This window comes from Microcebus murinus, chromosome 1, assembly GCF_040939455.1.
Source record: "Microcebus murinus isolate Inina chromosome 1, M.murinus_Inina_mat1.0, whole genome shotgun sequence".
NCBI lineage: Eukaryota > Metazoa > Chordata > Mammalia > Primates > Cheirogaleidae > Microcebus > Microcebus murinus.
Window position 1 is genome coordinate 114,939,670 of NC_134104.1, and position 18,274 is coordinate 114,957,943.

Sequence of the window (18,274 nt, forward strand, 5' to 3'; positions counted from 1 at the left end):
AGATTCTGGCCTTTTGGTTATGATGGGTGCCGCTTTTTCTGACTACTTCCTGCTAGCAGGGGGAGGGGTGACTGGTAGGGGGAAGTACAGATGAATAAGTAGTTGGTTTACTGCCACTTGTGACAGCTCTTGAAGGTAGCACTGGAGGAATTATAAAAGACAAGGAGCAAAGAGAAAGATTAGGCAGATGATGACAACGGGTTCTATTAGTGGCAATAGCCAGGTAGCCAAAGGAACTGCATCCAGCCTTAGAGCAAACTTTATCAGGTTTTATGGGGAGAAATGCCTTTGGGAACTCCCGGTGTATTATATTCTTGGTTGAATTTTGAATTTTTCATGTCATTTTTGGAAAATATTGCTTTATTTCATCTAAGATAGTGGATGTGCATTTTTGCAACACTGAATAAAATTGCACCCCAAGTGTCAACAAAAAACAAAAATCAGCCAGGCGGGGTGGCTCACACCTGTAATCCTAGCACTCTGGGAGGCCGAGGCGGGAGGATTGCTTGAGTTCAGGAGTTTGAGACCAGCCTGAGCAAGAGTGAGACCCTGTCTCTATCAAAAATATAAATAATTAGCTGGGCTTGGTGTTGAGTGCATGTAGTCCCAGTTACCTGGGAGGCTGAGGCAGGAGGAGCGCTTGAGCCCAGGAGCTTGATGTTGTTGTGAGATAGGCTGAGCCACTACACTCTAGCCTGGGTTAGAGAGTGAGACTCTGTCTCAAAAACAACAACGACAACAACGACAAAAAACCAAACTACATATGTTTTGCGACCTCCATAATAAATGTTTTAAGCTTTGAAAGACTGCATGAATGCACAGACACAAGCTTAGTTTGCCACAGTTAGTCAGAGGTTAAATAAAAATTCCTCCAGCTTTCAAGTCATAATCACAGGTAAGAAGTTAATACATGTGCATTATGGTGATCTTAAACTTTTGGAAATTTTCATATAAACTAGCCTATCCATTTTCTCCTCATAACTAGCATAAGGGGTAGCTATTTTTCTTAAGAGAGATCCCTAAAATGTAGCCAGGGTTAAAAGAAACGCAGACGCTCACAAAGCAAGGGGATGTGAGAGACATAACTAGAATTACGGGCCAAGACAATTCTAAACGCTAGAGGCATTTGCAGACCTAGGCAGGCCTAGCAGAGCGGCGAACCGGTGCCCCAGCGCACCACTGCAAAGCGCGCTCGCCTCCACCCGCCCCGCGCGGGCGTCCGGCGCGCGGGCGTGACGTCACGGCGCCGGGCGGGGCCTGCGGCAGAGCCGGACCGCCTCCGGATCTCGCCGAGGGGCCGGGCCGGGCCGGGGCGGGACCGGGGCGGCGGCCCGGCGGGGCTGGCGGGGGCCCTTGAGGTGCCCTGGGGCCCTTAGAGGGCCGCCTTTATAGCGCGCGGGCTGGGTAGGCGGCTGCGGCCAGGAGGCGTGCAGGGTAGGGATGTCGGAGCTGCCTACCGACCTGGAGCAGGGGCGCCCGGAGCAGAGCGCGCGGGAGCCGAGGCGCGCCGGCTTCGTGCTGGGGCTGGACGTGGGCAGCTCTGTGCTCCGCTGCCACGTCTATGATCTAGCAGCGCGGCTCCGTGGCTCCTCCGTGCAGAAGGTGACTGGGGAGCTGGGTCGGGGCGCGGGTCTGGGTCTCGCGGGGCAGCTGGGATCCGCGGAAGGAGGCGAGCGGGCGGGTCCACTCCCCGCCTCCTGCCGGAGCGCGGCCACCTGCGGCACCGGCGAGCCCTCGGTTCTGAGTGGCGCGCGAGGACCGGCCAGACCCTCAGCATTCCTTATGTGGCTCGGGCTGAACCCTGCGCGCACCTCCTGCACAGGCTGAGGGCACGAGAGGCCCGGTGCGTGACCCGGGCCGCTCGCTTGCTTGCTTGCTGGCTTCACCTGGGGATCCACCTCCTACTTTACCTGGGTGGGACTGAGGTGACTCCCAGGGCAGGACTGAGCAGGCTGGGCGTATCCGGCCACAACGTGGTTTGTGACTTGCTTAGTTTTTCCTGCACTTCCTTAATAGACCACCCAGCTCTTTATTTACATTTTAATTTTTCACGTTCTGATAGAATTTAAATTTAGTGTCTTTTCTTCAGTTATCATCATTATTAACAGCTCCTCAAAGTGCTGCTTCCCAAAATGAGCACCTGATTTTTATGGATATTGGAGGTATTGGGAAAGTTTTGAATGTTGTGTTGTTATCTTTTCTTCTTTGCCTCTTTGAGGTGTCATATCTTTTTTCTGGTTTGAGAAACCTACCAAGTCATTAGTTGATCTTTAGTGAAGCACTGAACTGTTGATCATGTTGGTCAGCGGCCAACAAATTGGTATTTTTCTGTTCTCACTTTAATGAAGCATTGATATCTACACAATTGTCAACGCACAGAAATAATGTTTATTGGAGATGGCGTTCTTATTTACTCCTTTTCCAATACCAACATCTCTTTATGTTAGAAGTGAGAGGGAGGACGGGATCCATCAGTTACCTAAACTATTCCCAGAAGCACTGATCTCCCCTTTTTCTCAGCATCTCACGCTTTGTTCAATCCCCTTAGATGTTTTTCTTCATAGCAGCTGCAGAGGAGCAGGTCAAGCTGGGGTACAAGTAAGCAATGCCTGCTTTGAGTATTTGTTTTGAGGAAACATAAGATTTCCATTCAGGTTTCAGGACCAAAACAGTGGGCTGGGACTGCAGCAGCTCCCTGGTCCCTTCTCTGGCTAGCTGTGTGGGAACGCTGCCCACTGGCTTGGGGTAGGGTTCTGTCCCTACCACAACCTGAAAGGAGTTGAAAAGCACACACTGTCCTTCAGCAACTGGATGCTGCTTGTCTTTTTATGAGTCTTTATTCCAAAGACTGATACTTTTTACTGTCTTCTTTATAATTCTAGACACAAATTACTTTTGTTTTAAGCAGTGATTTTAAAAAAAAGGAATTGGGATATTTGGAACCAAAGGGAGAAATAAGTTATTAGAAAATGCAGAATTTCACAGTTGCTGTATAATTTTGGGCAAATCATTAGTTTTTTAGAAATGAAGTTAAGAATCTTGAAGGTGAAACACAATTGCCGTGAGTGGCAGGCGGCTAGGATGGTTTGCTTAGATTCTAAACTGTGAAGAAGGTGTGTGAAAAAAGATATGAGTAAGTAAAAATATAAAAAATCTCTTCCCTTCAAGAATGAAGCACAGCCTTAGATTTAGCAATACCTTTCAAACTGTGGTAGTTTATAACAATACTTCTTAAAGTGTGGTTCTGGGACTGCTAAAATTGAGATAAAGAAGACTAAGTGTGTAGAAAGTTGTGTGGCAATCTGACAGAATAATTTTATGTCTATTGACTCTAATATTAAAATATTTGGGATTTTATTTTGTGCCACTTTTTTCTGGAAACTTATTTTAATTATCTTAAAAATGGTTGGTCCACATTGAATGCAAATTAAAAAAAATAAAAAAACAAGCAGCAACTGGTCCTTTACTGAAGATAGCTTGAGTTCTTTGGGAATGAGGGTCTTGTTGGTCTACATTGCTACATTAGCACCTGGTTTATTAATTACCCCATGGGTGCAGAATAAATATTGAATTGCAGTTAAAGTGTTAGGAATTCATGGGGATCTATGACTTAGACACAGAACTTGATTGTGTTTATTTTCTCAAGTGAAAAATCACACCTCTGCTAATATGATAGAAAGAAGGTATGATAGAAACTTAAAACCTCTTAGTGTAGGATTTGATTGATACTGCCAAATAAATAGCTTAAAGAAAAAGAAAAAAGAGATCATCCTTTAGAAACAAGAACAAAATAGGCTGTGAGAAGACTTTAATTTTATTTCTTGTGGTGTTCATTTTTTTATGTTTAACAGCAGAGATACATTTAAAATTTTTTCTATAATGAAAATATTTGTAAAACTCTTTCTTATGGACTCTTAAATATTGGTATTAAATACTAGAAGAATATTCCTTGTTGGAAACCCCACATGTGAATATTTGATATTTGCTTTTAAAAATGGAGAAAATTTATCATGTTCCCCGGTAGAACATCGCCATTATGAGAAACTGTACAAGATAACATCTCGATTGGATAGGAATGTCACTAAAGCAAGCAGTGGAATGTCCAATACTATACTCTATACATCCTTTTTTTTTTTTTTTTTTGTGACAGAGTCTCACTCTGTTGCCCCGGCTAGAGTGCCATGGCATCAGCCTAGCTCACAGCAACCTCAAACTCTTGGGCTCAAGCAATCCTTCTGCCTCAGCCTCCCAAGTAGCTGGGACTACAGGCATGTGCCATCATGCCTGGCTAATTTTTTCTGTTTTTAATAGAGGCGGTGTCTCACTCTTGCTCAGGCTGGTCTCGAACTCCTGAGCTCAAATGATCCACCCACCTTGGCCTCCCAGTGTGCTAGAATTACAGACGTGAGCCACTGTGCCCGGCCTATACATTCTTGAAAAACAGTTGATTTTGTTGTCTTCTTTTTAATCAACAAAAGACATTTTCTTCCTAACTTTGGTTATATTCTTGATCTAATTTTGGTTTGGTCCTCTTTTTGTAGAGGAACAGATTTTACTATTGTAACATGCTTGGGGATGGTGTGAACTGTCCAGATTGGTGGAGTGGTGGGAAGTTACCCTGGTGGTCCACAGTCAAGTCTTTTTTTTTTTTTTTTTTTTGCAGAGATGAGGTCTCCATATTGCCCAGGTTGGTCTCAAACTCTTGGCCTTAAGCAATCCTCTCTCCTCTGCCTCCCAAAGTGCTGGGCTTATAGGCTTGAGCCACTGCACCCAGCCCCATGGTCAAGTCTTAAAGCAGTGATGTCCACATTGAGTTTTTTGCAGTGAACAAGTATTTGTTGTGGTTGAGCCATTATGCTATGTAGTCATAAAAGTCTTGCATAGGAAGGGCAGAAATATTAATTGGTGGAAAGGGAATAGATTTGTTAAATCTGTTTGTTTCTTATGAGCTCACTGGGGAGTAACATTCTTTTTCCACATGATCTTGTGTCACCCTTATGCTCCTCACATTGTCACTGTTTTCTCAGATTTCCTTTATTCTTTACTTTGGCCTTAATTTTTTTTAAAAAGCCAGTCAAATTTAGCAGTGAAGGGTTGAATACCAACTTTAGTGACACTAATGTTAATAAGTTCTGATAACCCACTACCATCGGACCAGCCTGGCCTTCTCTTATATGTTAGAGATTTTTCCTTAAATGGTGATCTTGGTTGGTTATCTGTTCATTTTTTTGAGTACCATGACTTACCCTAGCACTTAGCTATATCTGGTATTTGCAAGTGCAGAACTCTGGTTCAACCATGCCTGAGAGTAAACCTCTTATTTTCTGCCAGGTGAGGGAGGGGCAGTGGTCTAGCTGGGGGAGGGAAATTGGAGATCCAATGTGCAGCTCCATCTGGCATCCCAGGCTTCAGAGGTGCCTCTAATTTCCAGAGTTCCACCCTAGAATCTCTTCTCTCTGCTTATGGGCATTACTCTAATAGTTTGTTCCTATGTTCATTCATATGTTCGCCTTATATTTATGGAATAACCTAGATACTGGGGAAAAAATAAATAAAAGAGACACATTCCCTGCTCTCTAGGAGCTCACATTCTGAGGAGTAAGGGTAAAGGTGATCCAACTTCGGTCTTACAGACATTATAAGGAAGAATAATGGTTTACTCCGAGTGAAATAGGGGCCAGGGGTTGAGCAGAGGTGTGGTGTAAATCTGAGCAGGGAGTTGAGATATGGGAATTTTCTCCTCTGTGCTAAGCCATGTACTACCTGCCTACTCACTATTCATATTGAAAACATTTGTTAAAATCTAGTCTGATCATGTTTGTTTTTCTCTTCTCCTTGTCCTTGTGCATTTAAACCTTTTTAATGTTTTTCTTTTAATGAAGTCTTAAGAGGAATTGGAGATACACCCACGTGTTAAAGCCATCATTTTAAATTGAAGCCATAGATTTTTAAAACATTTATTTCGTTTTTAAAGTTAACATAAAGTAAAATTGACTTTTTTTGGTGTATAGTTTCATGAATTTTAGTGCATGTATAGCAGTAACCTATAAAATTCCCTTGTGCCACCTTTTTGTAGTCACATCTTCTCCCCACACCTAACCTCCGGTAACCACTGATCTGTTCCCCATGATAGAGCTTTGTCTTTTTGAGAATGTCATATAAGTAGAATCATATAGTAAGTAGCCTTTAGAGACAGGCTTTTTTTCAACCTAATGCCTTTGAATTCATGTATACTAATAGTTCATTCCTTTTGTTTCTGAGTAGTAATCCATTATATGAATGCATCACATTTATTCACCTGTTCAAGTACATTTAAGTTGTTTCCAGTTTCTGGTGATTATGCATTCAAATGCTCTACCGAGTGATACCACCGGGTTCTAGTGATTATAAATAAGCTGCTATAAACATTTGTGTACAGATTTTAATGGAAATGTAAGTTTTCATTTCTCTAGGGTAGATACCTAGGAGTGAGAATGCTAGGTTGTATGGTAAGTGAGTGTTTACCCTAACAAGAAATTGCCAAACATTTTTAGAGTGGCTGTACCATTTTGCATTCTTACCAGCAATGTATCAGAGTTCCAATTGTTCTGAATCCTCTTTATTTATTTTATTTTATCTATTTATTTTTTGAGACAGAGTCTCGCTTTGTTGTCCAGGCTAGAGTGAGTGCCGTGGCGTCAGCCTAGCTCACAGCAACCTCAAACTCCTAGGCTCGAGCAATCCTTCTGCCTCAGCCTCCCGAGTAGCTGGGATTATAGGCATGCGCCACCATGCCCGGCTAATTTTTTATATATATATCAGTTGGCCAATTAATTTCTTTCTATTTATAGTAGAGACGGGGTCTTGCTCTTGCTCAGGCTGGTTTTGAACTCCTGACCTTGAGCAATCCGCCCGCCTCAGCCTCCCAAGAGCTAGGATTACAGGCGTGAGCCACCGCGCCCGGCCTGAATCCTCTTTAGTACTCAGTATTATTCGTATTTTTTATTTTATTACTTATCTACAATGAGTTTTCAATTTTGATTTGGATTTTCCTAAAGGGTAATGATGTTGAATATCTTCATGGACATATTTGCCATCCATATATTTTCTATGGTAAAATGCTTGAAGTCTTTTACCCATTTTTAAATGGGGTGTTTTCTTACTGCTGAGTTTTGAGATATCTTTATATATTCTGGAAATGTCCTGCATTGGATATGTTATACTTTGTCTTTCCATTTTTTTTTTTTTGAGACAGAGTCTCGCTTTGTTGCCCAGGCTAGAGTGAGTGTCATGGCGTCAGCCTAGCTCACAGCAACCTTTAACTCCTGGGTTCAAGTGATCCTCCTACCTAAGCCTCCCGAGTTGCTGGGACTATAGACACGTGCCACCATGCCCCGCTAATTTTTTTTATATATATATACTTTTAGTTGTCAAGCTAATTTCTTTCTATTTTTTTAGTAGAGACGGGGTCTCGCTCTTGCTCAGGCTGGTCTCTAACTCCTGAGATCAAGCAGTCCTCCTGCCTCTGCCTCTTAGAGTGCTAGGATTACAGGCGTGAGCCACTGCGCCAGGCCTATCTTTCCATTTTTTTAACAATATCTTTCACAGAGCAAATGTTTTTGACTTTAAGTCTAGTTTATCAATTTTTTGTTGTATGTATTGTACTTTTGGTGTTCTGAGAACTTTTTGCATAACTCCAGTTCACAAGGATTTCTCTCCTGTGTTTTCTTCTAAATGTTTTATAGTTTTATATTTAGATTTTGATCAATTTTGAGTTAATTTTTATATAAGTTATGAAGGTTATATTGAAGTTGATTTTTTTGCCATATGAATATACAATTGTTCCAAAACCGTTTATTGAAAAAGCTATCTTTTCTCCATTGAATTGCGTTTGTACTTTTGTTGAAAATCAATTAGTTATGTTTGTGTGGGTCTATTTCTGGACTGTTTATTCTGTTCCACTTATCTGTCTGTTTTTATGCCAGTAGCACACTATTTTGAATACTGTAGCTTTACACTAAGTTTGAAATTTGGTAGTGTGATTTCTCTAACTTTATTATTTTTTTCCCCTCTAACTTTATTCTTTTTCAATATTGTTTTGGCTATTTACTTCTTTTGCTTTATTCTATAAATTTTAGAATAATCTTGTCTATATGTACAAAAAGTCCTACTGGGATTTTATATAGATTTCTGGGATGACAGTTCTTTTTTTAGCACATTAAAAATGTTGAGCTGTTTCTTTCTAGCCTTCATGAGAAACCCACAGTCATTTGAATCATTGTTCGGTGTATGTAGTATGTCTGACTGCTTTCAAACTTTTTTCTTTGTTTTTAGCTTTTAGTATTTTAGTTACGGTATATCTGAACATGTACTGCTTTGGATTTATTCTGGTGGGGATTTTCTAAGCTTCTCAAATATATAGATTTTTAAGTCTTTCACTGAACTTGGGAAGCTTTTAGCACTATTACTTCCCTTAGGTAATTTTGTTCTGCACTGGACTCCTTATTTTCTTCTTTGGAGATTTTGATTATACAAATATTATACCTTTTGCTATTCTCCCACATGTCCCATTTTTTTCCAATCTTTTTTTTTCTGTAGTTCAGATTAGATAATTTCTGTTGATTTATCTTTAAGTTTATTGATTTTCTTCTATCTCTGTTCTGCTATTGAGCCTATCCAGTAAGTTTTAAATTTTGATCACTATATTTTTAAATTCTAAAATTTTTTTATGTCTTTTCTTTTTTTGCTAAGATTTTCTTTATTGTCTTTCTTTCTTTCCTTCCTTCCTTCCTTCTTTATTTTTTTCTTTTTCTTTCTATTTTGATCACTATATTTTTAAATTCTAAAATTTTCTTTCTATATTTTAGTAGAGATGGGTTTCTGCTCTTGCTCAGGCTGGTTTCACACTCCTGACCTTGAGCAATCTACCCGCCTTGGCCTCCCAGAGTGCTAGGATTACAGGTTTGGGGCACTGTTCCCTGGCCTCTTTACTGCCTTTCTTTCCTCACTCCCTCCCTTCCTTCCTCTCTTTCTTCTTTTTCTCCTTCCTCCTTTCCTCCCTCCCTTCCTTTCTTGCTCTTTTCCTCCTTTCCTGCCTCCCTTCCCTTCCTTCCTTTTTTCCTTCTCTTTTTTTTCTTTCTTTCTGTCTCACTCTGTCACCAGGGCTAGAGTACAGTGGTGTGATCATAGCTCACTGTAACTTCAAACTTCTAGGTTCGCCGGGCGCGGTGGCTCACGCCTGTAATCCTAGCTCTTGGGAGGCCGAGGCGGGCGGATTGCTCAAGGTCAGGAGTTCAAAACCAGCCTGAGCAAGAGCAAGACCCCGTCTCTACTATAAATAGAAAGAAATTAATTGGCCAACTGATATATATATATATAAAAAAAAAAAATTAGCCGGGCATGGTGGCGCATGCCTGTAGTCCCAGCTACTCCGGAGGCTGAGGCAGAAGGATCACTCGAGCCCAGGAGTTTGAGGTTGCTGTGAGCTAGGCTGACGCCACGGCACTCACTCTAGCCTGGGCAACAAAGCGAGACTCTGTCTCAAAAAAAAAAAAAAACAAAAAACAAAAAAAAAAACTTCTAGGTTCAAGCCATCCTCCTACCTCAGCCTGCTGAGTCACTAAGATGACAGGTGTGCTACACCATACCAGATAATTTTTAAATATTTTTGTAGAGACAGGTTCACACTGTATTGCTCAAGCTGGTCTCAAGCTCCTGGCCTCAAGTGATCCTCCCACCTTAGCCTCCCAGTCGTTTTTTAAATTGTATATATTTAAAGTGTACAACATATTTTGTTGTAGTTACCTTGATATACATATATAGTGAAATGATTACTACAGTTACGTTTGCTGAGACTTTTTATCTTTTATTTCAAGTATTCACTCTTAACTTCTTGGAGTATTTTTATAATAGCTGCTTTAAAGTCTTTATCAGATATCCCTGTCCTCTTGGCATTGATATATATTGGTTATCTTTTCTAATGTGAGTTAAGATTTTTCTAGTTCTTCATGTACCTTGTAGTTTGGGGTTATATCCTGCACATTTTGAATGTTATATTAAAAGACTCTGAGTCTTATATAAATCCTATGAAGAATGTGGATATTTTTCTTTTAGCAGGTAATTATTGCAGTTTGGTTCAGCTATAGAGTTAGCCTTCTGTAGACTGTGGTTTCCGTTCCATTCTGTTCTCAAAATCTTGGCAGTACTAAGATTCAGATCTGCCCTGTGTGTTTGTTCAACCCAGTGGTGGTCAGTCTGGGACCTGGGTAGAAATCTATCCCTTAGTTCTGTTCCTAACATCTTTGGTATGCTGTTTAGGATTGCATTCACACAGGTGCAGTTTTGGGGTGAGACTAAGAGTTCATATACAACTTTCTGTGGTATCTTTCCCAAGCTCCTCCCTTTCTGAAAATTTCCTGATACTGTCTGATTCCCTGAGCCTCCCATTTTGGTCCTGGCCAGAAAGCTGGTGCGTTTGTTACTCCGTTCTGCTGGGCATATTGGGGACAGGCAGCAGGAGCACAAAGAGAGAAAACAAGCTATGGTGTTGGCTTCAGCCTCTGGGAACCACAGCTCCTCTGACTGGGGAGGAAGTTTTACTTCTCTCAGCATTTTGGGTGCTTGTCGGAGCCCACCGACACCACTGGTACTGCGCTGTAGCCACCACTGGGCGATAGCCTGTGTGCACAAGTATGGAGACAAGAGGGGAAAAATAAGAAACATGGATGATCTTTCCTATTCCCTCTGAGTGTTAGGAGTTCCTTTTCCTGTTCTAAGCCAAAACAACAGAGCTTGTCCTGGAGCTTCCTTTGTGCTCTGGTTCTCAGTCCTGGTGTTCAGGATGCCTTGAGTCTACGCTAGGGGATGTCAGAAGAAAAGTGGGCAACTTAGCACCAGTTCAGTGGTACTTGAATTCTTTCCTACTTCCCCAGTCCACCTGCTGCCATAGACTAGGGGTCAGTCTCTGTCACCCAGACCGGAGGGCAGTGACAATCATCACTCACTGCAACCTTGAGCTCTCGGGCTCAAGCAGTCCTCCTGCCTCGGCTTTCTAAGTAGCTTAGGACTACAGGCATGCACCACCACGCCCATCTATTTTTAAGAGACAGGGGCTCAGTATGTTGCCCAGGCTGGTCTCAGGGCATCTTCCTGCCTCGGCCTCCTAAAATGCAGGGATTACAGGCATGAACTACTACGCCTGGCCTCATATACTAGAATGTACAAGTAGCAGCTCCGTCCATTCTATCCAGTTTTTATATTTGTATTCAGTAGGAAAGGCAGGGTGGAGTGAAATGTGCTTATTCCATCATAGTCTGAACTGGAAGTCAGTTTTTTAAAAATTAATTAATTAATTAATTAATTTATTTTTGAGACAGAGTCTCACTTTGTTGCCCTGGCTAGAGTGAGTTCCGTGGCATCAGCCTAGCTCACAGCAACCTCAAACTCCTGGGCTCAAGTGATCCTCCTGCCTCAGCCTCCCAAGTAGCTGGGACTATAGGCATGCACCACCATGCCCAGCTAATTTTTTTCTATATATATTAGTTGGCCAATTAATTTCTTTCTATTTTTAGTAGAGACGGGGTCTCGCTCATGCTGGTTTCAAACTTCCGACCTCGACCAATCCGCCCGCCTCGGCCTCCCAGAGTGCTAGGATTACAGGCGTGAGCCACCACGCCCGGCCCTAAATTTATTTTTTAATTTTGTAAAAGTCTGACTTTTTTATTACAAATACACATCTTCATTGTAGAAAACTTGGAAAAGGGAAGCTAAAATCTTCTGTGAGCTCGTGAATTACTGCTATTTTGGTGTTGATACATAATCCTTTTTCATTTCATATATGTATTTTTAAAAATTTAACAATAAAAATTAGATAATAAATGAAATCATGTTTTTAGTTGTTTTAACAGTAGTCTTAAGACCCAGATACTATTGACTTGATCTAATGTTTTTACTAAATCTTCTCTTTTTCTCAATAGGTAGAAAATCTTTACCCTCAAGCTGGCTGGGTTGAAATTGATCCTGATGTTCTTTGGCTTCAGTTTGTTACTGTAATAAAAGAAGCTGTCAAAGGTAATTGGATTTATAAAAATAACAATAGTCTTTACAGTATATTTTGTTCATATTAAGAGTTTTCCTCAGACTTCTGTAGTTTTGGTTTTCATAAATTAGAATTATACATAAAATTTTTTATTGGGGTCACAATTTCCCAGTATTTTTCAAGGGAAATTTGTGGTTTATGGTGAACAACTTTGTTAAGGAAAGGTAATAGCAATTATGTCCTCTGGTTTGTCTGTTTTCAGCTGTAATATAAATGCTCACCCTCCTTTATTCTAGGTTATAGCTGGTGCTGATTTGATTTCTTGTTGGGTGCAAAACACCAGAGGTTATAAACAGAGTTACTGTATATAGTTCCTACTCTTATGAATTTACAGTTGAGTTACCTTTATTGTAAAGTAAGAGTTTTTTTTGTTTTGTTTTTTTTTTTGTATTTATGTATTTATTTATTTATGTTTTCTGTTTGCCACTTGATACAAAGTACTCTCCTGGCCACAGCCATGGTCTAATAAAATCTTAGTTCTTTAAACACATTTTCAATACAGTCTTCTTTAAGAACATGGTGAAAGATGACTTGTAAATGTGAATCCTAAGTCTTTTACTTCATTTTTTTCTGGCTAAATTGCTTCTTTTTGTTTTCAAATATTTCAAAACATATTTAAAAAGTTGCAAGAATAGTACAGTGAACTCCTGTATATCCTTCTTCTAGATTCCAGATATATTTTGCAATGTTTATTATTTTCTACAAACTTTTTTTTTTTTTTGAGACAGAGTCTCAATCTTGTCACCCTGGGTAGAGTGCCATGGCGTCATCATAACTCACTGCAACCTTAAACTCCTAGGCTAAAGCTAGCCTCCTCCTTCAGCCTCCTGAGCAGCTGGGACTATAGGCACACACCACCGAGCACAGCTAATTTTTCTATTTTTAGTAGAGATGAGGTCTCGCTCTTGTTCAGGCTGGTCTTGAACTCCTGAGCTCAAGCAATCCTCCTACCTCAGCCTCCCAGAGTGCTAGGATTACAGACGTGAGCCACCACACTGGGCCTATTTTTCTTTTCTGAACCATTTGAGGGTTAGTTGTGCCATAGTAACCTGTCACCCCTAACTACTGCAGCAGTATCTCCAAAGAAATGGAGTATTTTCATCCATAACCATAATGTAATTATCATATTCAGGAAATTTAACATTAACACAGTACTAATTTCTTTCTTTCTTTTTTTTTTATGACCCACTCACTGATTGTATCATGTACCACAGCACAGTATTAATTTCTAATGCTCTGTCATCAATATTCCCTCTTAGCAGAAAAAGCAACTTCTTTTTTCAATCTAGAATCCAGCCAAAGATGAGGCATTGCGTTTAGCCATCAGTCTATTTAGGCTTCTTTCATCTAGAGCATGTTCTTCATAACATTGACAGTTTTCAAAAGTAAAACCCAGTTTAGTAGATTCTCCCTCATTTTGGGGTCGTGTGACTGTTTCCTCATGACAGATTCAAGTTAAATATTTTTGAAAGGAATACTATAATACATAGTGGGTGATATGTTTTCCTCAGTGCTTAAATTGAAGTTATCCCAAATTTTTCCAGTGGGATAAATTGATTTTAAAAGAATATCACAAAAAACACTCAAGTTCCTATATTTTAAGAAAATTGGGCTTAAAAAAATCCAGGTTTTTATTTGTGTCCTGACATCAATTTGTATTGAATATAAGGTCTCAACTTTAATAATTATACTACTTTTCCTAAGGGTTTTCCTTTATTGCCATCAACTAGCTACTATTATGATTGATGATTGCTTAAATTAATATCCAGTCCTTATTATCAAGAAGAAATACAATCTGACTTACTTTGAATAGTATTTGCTTTTTTCTAACATTTAAAGCAAAAAGGGCCATTTTTAAAATTAGGATATGACCATTTTTACCTTTAAGTAAAAAAATAATACAGAATCATCTTAATAATGCTTTATTTATTAGGTCTAATTGCTTTATTTAGAATGCTAAACCCATATATTTTTGTTAAAGATTGTATTGAATATTTTCTTTTTCATATTGAAATATTGTAAAGAAAAACTTCACTAGCTTTAAACATGTGTTTTTACCTATGTTTAATTTTAGGGGCAGGAATACAGATGAACCAAATTGTTGGTCTTGGCATTTCAACACAGAGAGCTACTTTTATTACGTGGAACAAGTAAGCACATTGTGTGATAAGCACTCTACACGGATGGGCTCATGCCACAGTCAATATACTGCTGTGAATACGGTTTGGGGAGTTTTAAATTTGTGAACTGAGAACAGTTTTGCTTGGTTAAAGGATGAAAATGGACCTACTTTCTGGTTTATACGTTATCTGCAAGTCTGTCTGGGCTTGACTTATATACAATAATAATAATGATAAAAAGACTATTGCTATTGTTAAATTCTCCATTCCTTTCTTTTGGGTAAGTTAACTTTTCAAATAAGCATTGATTGAAAATCTAAAATATTAGCTTATACCGAAAAAGAGTCAGGGGAACTTAATAAGTTTCAGAAACATAATGCTATGCTTATGGTTTTTATTTGCAGTTTCCTCCAAATTTAATATTTATCTACAGCGTATGAGGCATATATAGATTAAATACGATTATAATGGCATAATAAATACCATATAGTGAATACTTGTGACACTCCCAAGTTACATTATCCTTACAACAAATCTATTATTTAGGCATCATTTCTGTTTTTACAGAGAAAGAAACTGAAGCTCAGATAAATAAGTTGTTGAAGGTCACTCAGAAAATAGAGCCAAGATTCCAAATTATCTTTTTGATTCTGAGGCATATGTTCTTTGCACTACTCCCAAATTGCCTTCAGCGTGTGTTTCTGGCTTTTGAAAAAAACAATGCTGTAAAATGTGTCTTTGTTACTAAGCACTGGGCTCCAAAGGACATTTTGAGCTTAGGGAATGGGAAAGAAAAGTGGGCAGAAGGAGTGGGGATGAATCTGAGAAATACAATCAGGATGTATTCACAAGGATTTGGCTTCTAATTCAGTATTAAGCCAGAGGAAGAAGTTTGAATTTACCAATATTCCTTGATATTTGGGGTATATGATAGAAATTATAGAGAATATAAGGTGGAATGAGTTGGGTGGTGGTGGGAGTAGGAAGAAAGAAAGATGAGAAAATGTTTGTTTTTGGACACATGAATGTGGCAATATCCCAGAAGTGGCTGGAACATTGGTCTAATTTAGACTGAGGCACAGCCTGTCTCCTTCAGATACATACTCTTTTTCAGGGCATGATGCATCTCAGATTGAGGCATGCATCTGCAGTTTGCCTGTACCTACCCCCCAGTGCCTTGGGTATGGCAAATCTTAAATAGTAATATATTTGTCAGATAAAGGAATGAATGAATTAAAGTTATCTGTGTAGATCAGGGTATCTAATCGATGGCATTCTTGACATTTTCAGCCAGATAATTCTTTCTTTTGTGGCATTGTAGATGTTAGCAGCATTCCTGGTCTCTACTCATGAGATGTCAGTAGCACCCCCCCTCCCCACTCCCACAAATGTCTCCAGACCTTGCCAAATGTCCTCTGGGGTCAAAATAACCCCAAACTGAGGACCATTGGTATTGAAATCTTAAGAAATAGGTATGTTTTCTGGTACACAACATTATGCAGAGAGAAGAGATACAAGCTGAAGATTTGGACTATGGGTTTTTCCTCTACAAATCTAAAGGGAGTCAGGCCAGCCTGGGCAACATAGCAAGACTCCATCTCTACAAAAAATAAATAAAAATAAAGGGAGTCAAAGAAGAAAAAGGTAACAAAACAGGACCAAGGTGAATCTGGGAAGTGGATGATGTGGAAGAGAAGGTAGGAGAGTGTTCTCAGGGAAGAACTGATTGGATGTGTCACGTTTGATTGGATTTGGAGATTAGGTCATTGGCTCCAGAGATTGCTTTCATCAAGACCTGGCTACTATATCATTCGTGACAAGAAAGTAAAAATATTAGGAAGCAAAATTACTGTGTGACATGAGGACCATACCTCATTTTTAGAAGGAATAGAAGTTAGATTCTAAGACAGTTCCCTTCCCTTACTGGTATTGCTCGTGGTATACAGGGATAAGATTTCTTCCTCAAACAATTAACTGTGAGTTTAGTTTCTTGGCTGCCTGTTTTTCTTTTTTGAAATTGTTTGTATCCTTTCATGAATTTTGGAAGCATTCCTTGCTTGTAGAAACTGAAATACTGGGTATTTTTCAAGAAAACATATAAGACTTTTTGCTTCTTTTATCTTAAAATAATGGAGCCTTTTTTTGCTCATTGGGCCCCAGTTGAGCCACTTTGGTGTCTATATAATGCTGGCAGATTCTACACCAAGCACCCTGAAAAACAGCTGGGACACAACACAGGAGGCACAGCTCTGGGCCAGCTGGAAGTACTTCCTGCTCCTTTGTGAGGGAAAAAGAGAAACAGACTGGACTCTGGGTAGCAATGTATTGTTCATTCTAGTCCCAGTCAGCACCTCCTCCTCCCTACACATTGTTTTTTTCCTCTTGAGTCCATGGTGCATTTCTGTCACATCATTTCTTTAGTCAGGAAGGCTAAAACTTTGAACTATCTTTTTGTTTTTCTTTCTTTGTCCCCACCTGTACCTCTGCTCCCAACAAACCAGGACCAGAAAACTTATTAACTTTTCTCAGCCCTTAAGTTTTCTTCTTATTCTTAGAGGTTAACTTTTTCCAGTATATTTAATTGGTGGTGTGTTTAGCCTGCTTTCTAAAAGAACTCTAAATGGCATCTCCTCCATTTTTTGTTCTTTTAAATTCCCTTTGTTCTAAAAAATCATAAGCTGTTTTGTTTTCTTCAGTTACTGTGTCTCTCAGGGACTTCTGCCAGTTAACCTCAGATCAGAGTGTGTGCCAATTAGCAACATAAACTATGAGTCACAGGAACCCAGGTTCACTCAGTTACAACTGTTTGAGAGTTCACAGCGAATAATGTACTGTGCTGGTTGCTGAACCGAATATGAAGATGAGTGAGAATACTAGCCCTCAGGGAATTTCCAGTCTCATTATACAGGTATATAAATCACTGTGTTCCCATGGCACCAAGTATATTTTTTATTGTGGTATTTGTTACTTATGTTGGTGGTTCCTACCAATTACTTATGGCAAAATATATTAAGAGCAACAGAATGGTATAAAGTATTAGAGGGCGTTAAGATAATTTATTCACAATGTTATCATTTATGCTTCGTCATTTGTCCTTTTATTGTTAATAGAGATAAAATAAACCCAAATCAATGCTAAGTGAATACTGACATATATGCCACTACTTGAGATCAGCGTTCTTTGAGATTAGATTGTCTTGTACTGTGTTATGAATTAATGAGGCCACTGTCCTCTTGTGATTTTACCCCTCTCTTTGCTCTTCAGTCACACTAGCCTTTCAGTCCTTCTGACATACCATGGTTCATCCTGCCATAAGACCTTTGAATGTATAACACATTTTGTCAGGAATGTTTGCTCTCCTTATTCCTATTCATCCTTCAGAGCTCAATTCCATTGTCACATCTCAAAAAAGCCCTTCCTGAGCTTCAGACAGGGGCTCCCTGTTAAATACACTCATGACATCCTGTATTTCTCCTTTGTAGAACTTATTCCTATTGCAAGTAAACAATTGAATAATTGATGAGTTGTTTGAATTCCCTGGCAGAAAGTATCTATCTATCTATATATATATATTTTTTTCCTTTTTTTTTGAAACAGAGTCTCACTCTCTTGCCCTGGGTAGAGTGCAGTGGCCTGATCGTAGCTCATAGCAACCTCAAACTCCTGGGCTCAAGTGATCCTCCTGCCTGAATCTCCTAAGTAGCTGGGACTACAAGTGTGCACCACCACACCCAGCTAATTTTTCTATCTTTGTGTTAGAAATGGGCTCTCACTATGTTGCTCAGGCTGGTCTTAAGCTTCTGGTGTCAAGCAGTCTTGTCACTTTGGCCTCCCAAAGTGCTAGGATTATAGGCGTGAACCACCTCGCCCAGCCCAGAAAGTATATTTACGTGGGCAAAGGTGCCATGTGTCTCTGTTCGTAGCTATGTTCTCAGTTCCTGGCACAAATAGCTTTATGAATATTGCTGAAAGCAATGATTGAAAATTAGATTTAAATGTATAAATATGTGCTATTGTAGAATGGCTCCAAGGAATTATATATATCAATAGATTTCATTTTCATCAAACACAATCTAAT

At 39.6% G+C, this 18,274-nt stretch overlaps 1 protein-coding gene across 1 annotated transcript in view; it reads left to right on the forward strand.

Annotated features, from left to right (window-relative positions):
• Positions 1 to 1,299: 1,299 nt before the first annotated feature.
• The window catches only part of GK5 (glycerol kinase 5), a 59,977-nt gene continuing 43,002 nt past the window's right edge, over positions 1,300 to 18,274 (forward strand). Inside the window, exons 1-3 of the mRNA XM_012762364.2 lie at positions 1,300 to 1,602; positions 11,955 to 12,048; positions 14,151 to 14,226. Coding sequence (XP_012617818.1) covers positions 1,441 to 1,602; positions 11,955 to 12,048; positions 14,151 to 14,226 — 332 coding nt within the window. The 5' untranslated portion in view covers positions 1,300 to 1,440. The remainder of the gene's footprint in view (positions 1,603 to 11,954; positions 12,049 to 14,150; positions 14,227 to 18,274) is intronic.